The sequence below is a fragment of the Heptranchias perlo genome, chromosome 13 (genome assembly GCF_035084215.1).
Source record: "Heptranchias perlo isolate sHepPer1 chromosome 13, sHepPer1.hap1, whole genome shotgun sequence".
Lineage (NCBI taxonomy): Eukaryota > Metazoa > Chordata > Chondrichthyes > Hexanchiformes > Hexanchidae > Heptranchias > Heptranchias perlo.
This window is the reverse complement of record NC_090337.1, coordinates 64,371,790-64,381,958: the sequence shown is the minus strand read 5'-3', so window position 1 is coordinate 64,381,958 and position 10,169 is coordinate 64,371,790. Positions and strand designations below refer to the sequence as shown.

General features: G+C 46.1%; 1 protein-coding gene across 1 annotated transcript in view; it reads right to left on the bottom strand.

Moving 5' to 3' along the window:
- Positions 1 to 3,661: 3,661 nt before the first annotated feature.
- Positions 3,662 to 10,169, bottom strand: part of stk25b (serine/threonine kinase 25b) — a 69,126-nt gene continuing 62,618 nt past the window's right edge. Inside the window, exon 11 of the mRNA XM_067995597.1 lies at positions 3,662 to 6,898. Within this exon, the coding sequence (XP_067851698.1) occupies positions 6,859 to 6,898 (40 nt within the window). The 3' untranslated portion in view covers positions 3,662 to 6,858. The remainder of the gene's footprint in view (positions 6,899 to 10,169) is intronic.

Below are 10,169 nucleotides of genomic sequence, written 5' to 3'. Positions count from 1 at the left end.
CCACGACTTCTCTATCTCCATTTCTAGGGATAGGCTGTCAACCAATATCTATTATAAGCCCACTGACTCTCACAGCTACCTTGATTACACTTCCCCTCACCCCGCTTCCTGTAAGGATTCTATTCCCTTCTCCCAGTTTCTCTGTCTCCGTTACATCTGTTCTGACGATATCACCTTCCACACCAGTGCTTCCGATATGTCTTCCTTTTTCATCAACCGAGGATTCCCCTCCACTGTAGTTGACAAGGCTCTCGAACGTGTCCTATTTCCTGCAATTCTGCCCTCACCCTTTTCCCTTCCAGAACCATGATAGGGTCCCCCTTGTCCTCATCTTCCACCCCACCAGCCTCCATTTTCAACATATCGTCCTCCGCCATTTCCGCCAACTCCAGCTCGATCCCACCACCAAACACATCTTTTCCCCCCCCCCCCCCACTCCCCTTTCAACGTTCCGAAGAGACTGCTCCCTCCTCGACATCCTGGTCCACCCTTCCATCACCCCAACACCCGCTCTCCTCCCCACGGCACCTTCCTGTGCGAGCGCAGGAGATGCAACACCTGCCCTTTCACCTCTCCCCTTCCCACCGTCCAGGGCCCCAAACACTCCTTCCAGGTGAAACAGCGATTTACTTGTACTTCTTTCAATTTAGTAAACTGTAATGCGGTCTCCTCTACACTGATGAGACCAAACTCAGATTGGGTGATCGCTTTGCTGAACACCCCCGCTCTGTCTGCAAGTGTGACCCTGACCTGCCGGTCGCTTGCCATTTTAATTCCCTGTCCTGCTCCCGCTCTGACCTCTCCATCCCCGGCCTCTTACACTGTTCCAATGATGTGTTGTTGCAATAGTAATCCTGCTCAGTACGAGAGGAACCGCAGGTTCAAACATTTGGTGTATGTGCTTGGCTGAGGAGCCAATGGTGTGAAGCTACCATCTGTGGGGTTATGACTGAACGCCTCTATGTCAGAATCCCCCCTAAATGGTAAGCTCATGGAACTGAACCTCATCTTTCGTTTAGGCACTTTACAGCCTTCCAGACTCAACATTGATTTCAATAACTTCAGATCATAACCACTGCTCCCATTTTTTTTTGGACAGCAAGTGCTGGTAATGGCTCTGCTGTTGCCATTCATAGCTCCTCTAGACCCATCTTTTGTTTCTTAACCTGTCCCATTATCACCCCCTTTGCCTTGCACCATCATCCCTTTTGTCATTTAATCACTCCTGCCCTCCACCCTATCACAGACCTTCCCTTTTGTTCTTTCTGGCACTGGTCCTACATAACAGCACCATCGAGCAGCAGTACCACTGCTTGCTGGAACAGTATGTTCTTGAACCGCATCTCAGGATGGATATATTGGTCTTGGAGGGAGTGCAGTGCAGATTCACCAGAATGATACCGGGACTAAAAGAGTTAAATTATGAGGACAGGTTGCATAGACTAGGCTTGTATTCCCTTGAGATTAGATGATTAAGGGATGATCTAATTGAGATGTTTAAGATGAGCAAAGAAGATGGTAGGGTAGATGGTGGGAGAGTCCAGAACAATGGGACATAATGTTAAAATTAGAGCTAGGCCGTTCAGGGGTGATGTCAGGAAGCACTTCTTCACACAAAGGGTAGTAGAAATCTGGAACTCTCTTCCCCCCCCAAAAAGCTGTTCAGGCTGGGGGTCAATTGAAAATTTCAAAACTGAATGATAGATTTTTGTTAGGCAAGGGTATTAAGGGTTATGGAACCAAGGCGGGTAGATTGAGTAATGGCACAGATCGGCCATGATCTAATTGAATGGCGGAACAGGCTCGAGAGGCTGAATGGCCTCCTCCTGTTCCTATGTTCCACTGTACTACACACACTTTCTGCCACTGGCCCTATATAACAGCGCCATCCAGCAGTAGTACCTTATACTGCACATACTGCCCCTTTTTGAAAGATTAAACAAAACTCTTGGAGTGAACAAGACACAAAGTGGGGAAAAAAAGCTAAAATCTTCCCTGTTTTGTAACTCTCAGGGCTCAGTTGGAAAAGGCAGCCTGTAGTTAAGGCATTCAGATCAGAAGTTCAAATCCTGCTCTCTGCTGAGCTGTCTGATTTCAGCCAGCACATGGGTGGGGGTCCAAATGTGGCCTCAGCTTCCCTGGCCAGGGCAGGGGCAGGGGCATTCACCCAGGTGCCTCCTAATGGCTATTCATGAGCCCCACTGCAAAGTATGCATATGTGACTGATGGGGATACTATCAGGCTTCCCAGTGGTGCTAACGCCCACACTGTCTATCATAGAATCACAGAATGATACAATGCAGGCGGCCATTCGGCCCATTGTGTCCGTGCTGGCTCTTTGAAAGAGCTATCCAATTCCTTTTGAAAGTTGCTATTGAATCTGTTTCTACCACCTTTTCAGGCAGTGCATTCCAGATCATAACTCGCTGCGTGCGGGCATGGATTGCTTCATTATCCGAGAGGTTGCTAATGGAACTGAACACTGTGCAATCATCAGTGAACAGCCCCATTTCTGACCTTATGATGGAGGGAAGGTCATTGAGGAAGCCCATCTGGTTCACTAATGTCCTTTAGGGAAGGAAACCTGCCGTCCTTACCCGGCCTGGCCTATATGTGACTCCAGACCCACAGCAATGTGGTTGATTCTTAGTTGCCCTCTGAAATGGCCTAGCAAGCCACTCAGTTGTAAAATCTCGCTATGAAATGTCATAAGAATAAAACCGGACCACGAGGCACCGGACACGACAACGGCAACTCCCTTCCTAACAGCACTGTGGGAGAATCATCACCACACGGACTGCAGCGGTTCAAGAAGGCGGCTCACCACCACCTTCTCAAGGGCAATTAGGGATGGGCAATAAATGCTGGCCTCGCCAGTGACTCCCACATCCCATGAACGAATAAAAAAAAAAGCAGCTGAAGATGGTAACCTAGGATACTGCCCTGAGGAACTCCTGCAGCAATGTCCTGGGGCTGAGATAATTGGCCTCCAACAACCACTACCATCTTCCTTTGTGCTCGGTATGACTCCAGCTACTGGAGAGTTTTCCCCCCTGATTCCTATTGATTTTGATTTTACTAGGGATCCTTGGTGCCACACTCAGTCAAATAACTGCCAATAACTGCTCACTATTCCAGAATCAAACTGGAAGGGAAAGATAACCCCTAGCTTATCCACTACTTATATTCACTATAGCAAAAGTTTCAAATACCAGGGAGCTGAGATCTATCAGACAGCGACTGGCTAAATAAGCCAAAAGGCCTTTCTCTGATCCAAAAAAAATCTTGTGTAACGAGGCTAGCTTGGCTCAGTTGACAGCACTCTCCTCTGAGTCAAAAGGCTCAAGCCTCACTGCAGGGCAAGATCTAGGCCGATACGTCAGTGCAGCAGTGAGGACATCCTGGATTGTTCAGGTACTGCCCTTTGGCTGAGCTGTTAAACCAAGCCTGTCTGTTTTATGACTGTCGGCTGAACTACAGGAAGAGGAGCAGGGAGCACCTCTTTGTTGGTGCATTGGCCAACATTCCTCATCACCAAAAGCAAATTAACTGGTCATTTGTCTATATAAATCCAAGCCCAATTTTCTTTCTCAAATGAGCAAGGCAGAAACCAGACCCACCGTGAAGATGTTGCTGTAAATAAAGCCAGAGACTGCAGGTGGCCCATTCTCATATTTTATTCTTCTCCATTACACAGTATATAAAACGCGATCCGCAGCTCCAAGAGCACGGATACCCTCCTTCACCATAAATAACTACAACCAAACCTAAACTGGACTTTAAGATAGGTAATAAGTGGGTTGCGTGGACCAGGTGTGCACTTGTACACTGTTAATACACGCAGTATACAAACACTGGACATATAGGAACACAATCCCGAGTTTCGTTGACATGGCGGTGGAGTTTAAAAACTAGAGTTCGTTATGTTCACTCCTTCATCCATTCAAATGGCAGGTCTACCCCAAGTACAATTCGGGATACAGTGAAAGGGCACATAGCATCAACTCACTGATGACTTGCTTTTGTCTCTCAATGAGGCACAGGCACCTGGCGTTTGGAACTGCAGGCAGCTGGGCGTCATCCCCTGGAGTCCCAAAAGGAAGAGGCTCTCTATGAAATGTGAAGTCAGGAAATGATTTTTTTAAAATCACTTTTTGTGTAGGCAATAGCAAACCAAAATCTAAAAACGCGTTGGGGGTAGAGTTTACGCAGGGCGGGGTGGGGTGGGGTGTGTTTCTCCAGATCTCAAGCTGTAACATTGACGTAAAACCTGGAGAAATTAAGTAAATGGTCCTAATGGCCTTCTCGCTGGAGATGCCGCCAAAGTCACAGCGGGAGATCCCCCGCGGAAATGCTACCCCCCTCAAGTTTTGATGCTGGCCAGTTCTTTGCCTGGATGTTACCAACGGCACCTTTAAAAACTGACGTGCATGTTTCCTTTCCCTTTACATTACAGCTGCAGTTTCCTGGTTACTCCCCAGGCCTTAATACTAACTCTGTCCACTCTTGGATAATACTGTTCAAAGTCTTTTCTTTCTAAAAATGTTATCATCTGTGGAAGGGTTGTTGAGATCCTACACCCGTTCCCCCACCCCCAATAATCTGCTACATAAGCAGGCCTAATGCGACCGTCACTTGTTCCACTTTGCCCCTTCGCTGTCTCCTCCTAATTATATCATAGCATTCGTATCAGGCGTGGGTCCAATGCTTTCATTGTACGAGCAGAACAATACGGCTGGCCATATTTCACGGTGGCATTAAGAGTCATTTAGTTTCTCTTCATTACGCAAGGTGTAAAAGCAAAACAAACCGTCTAACTTGCCCTGCCATCTAAGGCCATATCCAGGATCCATTCAGAATTAACGGTGATCCCAAGTTTCACAACAGAATCTAAACGGAACGGTTTCCTACTTGCACAATGAAACATTCGTGTACTTACGAGAAACAAAAAAAAATACAGATTAAGGTGGGACACCAGCTATTATGGCAATCTGCTATAGGAAGTGAGGTAAAGAAACTTCCTTTGAAACCAGATGGATAAAAATTACATCACCAGATCTCAAAGCTCATTTTCGTCAACATATCCTGCTAACCTCAGGGCTTCCGCCAGGTTGTTTAGTAGGAAAGTCCATGTCGATGCCATTAATGACATTGGCCAACAGTGGTTCAGTTGAAAGACTGAACACAGTTCCCAAGATCTCCTGGAACATGGAGCTCCATCAGCAAGACAGCAACTCACCGTACAACGGGTAATAGTAATGCTTCTTCAACACGCCTACAAATTCCTCTTCTCTGGAGTACTGACGGTGCAAACCGGAGTGGGGGCGCGGGGTTGGAAAGATGTGGAGGAATCTACCTCTGACTGTTTAAGGACAGATTTGAGATACACATTCTCCTCCAGCTGTCCACAGATCACTGCCACTGCCAACTTTTTGGAAATGAAGGGCTGAGAGTGAGGCAGTGCCAGATTCTACCAGTCTTGGATTTCAGGCACCCAATTTTAAATTTCTCCACAATCCAATCTGAGTAACATTCTGGTCGATTTGCTTTTTGTTTTGAGCAATGCTCCAGGTCAGAGCTCCTGAAGGAATTCAGATTCCTGGTCAGGAGGCAATACCTTTATCTCCTCCACTGAACAGAGTGCAGGAAGACGAAGAGACAGAGAGCCTCGGCATAATCCTGGACGGGTGTGACTTTGCTCCATTCGACACGAGTATAAACTGTACCCTTTCAGCATTGTGGAACTGTTTTTTTTTTAAAAAAAAGAGACAGAATCGCTTCTGCAGGTCTCAGTAAATTGGAGTCTTAAGATGCAGGGTCATGTTGCTGTAATTGGTGGCTTTGGGCAGGTAGGGGGAGCTACAGTACTGGTTTACATTGTATTGGATTACTATGTACCCAGGAGCAACATTCTTGTCACTGACAGAGCTTCACATTTAAGTGTTTTTTTAAAAATAAGATTTTTCACTCCTTTCTGGATCTCGCACCGTACAAATCTGCCCCTCCGGTCGCTCTGAGCTAGTCTTTTCAATGGGTGACCTGAATCTCCTTCTGCAATCTGCTAACAGGGGACGCAAGTCAAGCAAGCCTCGCTTCAGTGCAGGCCTCCATCTGGCAGGTTGCTGCAATATATGAGAAACCTCCCTCGATGGGGCCAGCGGGGTTGGAGTGACTGAAAGACACAGGCTTGAGTCAAGCGACGGATTGACTCTGCTCTCAGACTGCCCCGGGAGTGAGGAATTCTTCAAATGAGGGTGACCTGACTGATCTAAAGTCTGGATAGCCACTCTGGACAGTTCACTTCCATCTAATCGCTTCATTTTAACTAGCAGCAGAATGTAGTCACATCTTAAAGGAGTAGCTCAGGGAAAGGTTACCCACTGTTTAGGACCCTCTATCCTGAATGCATATAATCCATGTTCTTGCACCCTTCTAAACGGTGTATTTATTTTTAAAACCATTAAAAAAAATTGACCTTTGAATTCTGAAACAGAACCTAGATAGGCAAGCAAAAGAGATACTGTCTCTTTTTCACACAGTACATTTCTACTAATACAGTTTGATATACACCATCAAATAACCTTCTCTGTATATAAAGAAATTGTAAAAATATTATAACTTCTAATTAAAACAACAAAAAAAAGATATCAACCCCTCTTATTTGGTGCCACCCCTCATGGCGGCTGTGTTAAAAGTAAAACATTTTCAGTTCTGATCCAACAGTGTGATCGAGTCTCCTCGCCTTGGCCATGAAGCACTGGCATCGGCAGCCATGGGCTTTCCTAACTGCAGCAGGAAGGGTGTTGTAGGGTGCTGGGTCACGGGGCACTTGGGAAGCCCCTGGAGGTGCCGAGATCCTCACCGCGCTGAATTCTTGCTGGATCCGCTTAACGAATACCTGAGGGAAGGGAAAAGGAAAGAGGAACAAGTCAAAGGAGCAGCTTCAATGTATCTCATCTACAGGTGCAGGCTGCAAACTGCACCCCCCAGACCTCCGTCTCCCCCGCAACCCAGCGGAGGTGCTGACTTTTTCCAGGGTGCGCTCTTCAATGGCCTAGATAGCGTTGACAGGCTATTCAACCGTGAGAACATCACTATTAAGCCTGATCCTCGGCCCACAACTGTACTTCTCAGCAGTAGTCGCTGAACAGTGACGAGGCGCAGTAATCTCCCCCCACCCCCAACCCCAACCCACAAGTCAACTGTAGTGCCCCACCGCTGGTGGAGACTCACAGCCCCAGCATGGGCTGAGCCTAGGGGTTGTCCCGGTCACTGACTGCAGGAGAGGAGAGAGGGGAAAAATTGGACAGAAGAATTGTTGAGAGAAAATGTTAAGTATTGAGACAGCATAGGTTACCAGGTTCCTGAAGCAGACAATCTAAACGGGCTTATGAGATGCATTTCTGGAGAGATTAGGGATTGAGGGATATGTTGAGGAGATAGTTGGGGTGGAGATCTATCAAAAAGTGACAGGGCTGTTGGTCCCCACAATCAATCCCTGTACCTTGTATCTCAATAAGGAGGGAGCACAGTCTCGAAACAGACACTGGACAATCAGCAAGAAGTCAGAGGACATGTTTTTACACAGCTGGTTATTGGCGCAGGGAATGATTGACTGCCAGTGGTTAATGAGGCAGAAACTATATCATTTAAAAGGGAATTGGATAAGTGTTTGAAAATGAATATAAAAGGATATATGGGGGTCTTCAAAAGCGTCTTTGAAGGAAATGAAGCATTTTCACATTGATCGATGACTTGTGTGAAGCTAGTTAACCCTTCCATCCCTGTTTACAGCCAGAGACTTCTACTCCTCATTACATCCTGTGACAGACAATTCCACAGCGCAGTCACATTTAATGACTTAAGGGCAAGGGCAAGGGAAGCTAATTTACTCCCAGGCCTCTCTCAATACAACTCAGAACCACAAGCAGCAATGAGAGATTGGCACTCGGTGACTTGGCCTTGGAGAAGTCTAGTTTCTGATTCCGCTCCCCCCACCCCGACTGAGATTGGGAGCTCAATTTGTAGGATGATACCAGGGATGAGGGACTTCAGTTATGTGGAGAGATTGGAGAAGCTGGGATTGTTCTCCTTCGGGCAGAGAAAGTTGAGGAGAGATTTAATAGAGATATTCAAAATGATGAGGGGTTTTCATAGAGCAAGTAGGGAGAAACTGTTTCCTCTGGCAAGTGGGTCAGTAACCAGAGGTCATAGATTTAAAATAATTGGCAAAAGAACTAGAGGAGGAATGAGGAGAATTTTTTTTTTTTAAAACACAGAGGGTTGTTTAGATCTGGAACTCACTACCTGAAAGGGTGTGGAATCAGATTCCATAGGACCTTTCAAAAGGCAACTGGACATGCACTTTAAGAGGACTAATTTGCAGGGTTATGGGGAAAAAGCTGGGACTAAATTGGACAGCTCTTTCAAAGAGCCAGCACAGGCACGATGGGCCGAATGACTGTATGGAGCCAGCTTTTACCATCTCAGGGGGTCAGTGCGGTAGTGCACTTTCATACATATGAATTAGAAGATTAGAGTTTTGAGACAAATGTGTTCATGGAGTGTATAGTCAGAGGGATTGAACTAAAATCCCAGGGGATAATAGTGAGCTTACATAGAATGTACAGCACAGAAACAGTCCATTCGGCCCAAGTGGTCCAGGCTGGTGTTTATGCTCCACATGAGCCTCCTATCTCACCCTATCAGCGTATCCTTCTATTCCTTTCGCCCTCATGTGTTTATTTAGCTTCCCCTTAAATGCATCTATGCTGGTCGCCTCAACCACTCCATGTGGTAGCGAGTTCCACATTCTAACCACTCTTTGGGTAAAGTACTTTCTCCTGAATTCCCTATTGGATTTATTAATGACTATCTTATATTTATGGACCCTACTTCTGGTCTCACCCACAAATGGAAACATCTTCTCTATGTCTACCCTATCAAACTCTTTCATAATCTGAAAGATCTCAATCAGGTCACCCGTCAGTCTACTCTTTTCTAGAGAAAAGAGCCCCAGCCTGTTCAATCTTTCCTGATAGGTATAACCTCTCAGTTCTGTTACCACAGAAGGCAGTGGAGGCCTTGAAGGCAGTCAAGGAGACAGATATATTTCTTAATGATAAAGGGATCAAGGGATATGGGGAAAAAGCGGGAACAGGGTACTGAGTTAGACGATCAGCCACGATCATTTTGAATGGCGGAGCAGGCTCGAAGGGCCAAATGGCCTACTCTTATTCCTATTTTCTATGTTTCTATCATCCTAGTAAATCTTTTTTGCACCTTTTGCACCAGTGCCTCTATATCTTTATTATAAAAAGATGACCAGAACTGTTACTTTTTATTTGTTCATGGGATGTGGGCGTCGCTGGCGAGGCCGGCATTTATTGCCCATCCCTAATTGCCCTTGAGAAGGTGGTGGTGAGCCACCTTCTTGAACCACTGCAGTCCGTGTGGTGAAGGTTCTCTCACAGTGCTGTTAGGTAGGGAGTTCCAGGATTTTGACCCAGCAACGATGAAGGAACGATGATATATTTCCAAGTCAGGATGGTGTGTGACTTGGAGGGGAATGTGCAGGTGGTGGTGTTCCCACGTGCCTGCTGCCCTTGACCTTCTAGGTGGTAGAGGTCGCAGGTTTAGGAGGTGCTATTGAAGAAGTACTCCAAGTGTGGTCTAACCAAGGTTCTACACAAGTTCGACATAACTTCTCTGCTTTTTGATTCTATCCCTCTAGAAATGAACCCCAGTCTTGGTTTGCTTTTTTAAAAATGGCCTTATTAAACTGCATCGCTACTTTTAGTAATTTGTGAATCTGTACCCCCAGATCCGTCTGCTCCTCTACCCCATTTAGATTATTATCCAAGCAGTATGTGGCCCCCTTATTCTTCCTACCAAAATGCACCACCTTACACTTATCTGTATTGAAATTAATTTGCCAATTACACACCCACTCTGCAAGTTTATCAATGTCTTCCTGTATTTTGTCGCAGTCCTCCTCGGTATTAACTACACCTCCTAATTTGGTGCTGTCTGCAAATTTTGAAATTGTACTTCCGAATCCAAATTGATGATGTAAATGGTAAACAACAGTGGTCCCAGCACCGATCCCTGTGGAACACCACTTCCCACTTTTTGCCAGTCTGAGTAGCTACCTTTAACCCCTACTCTCT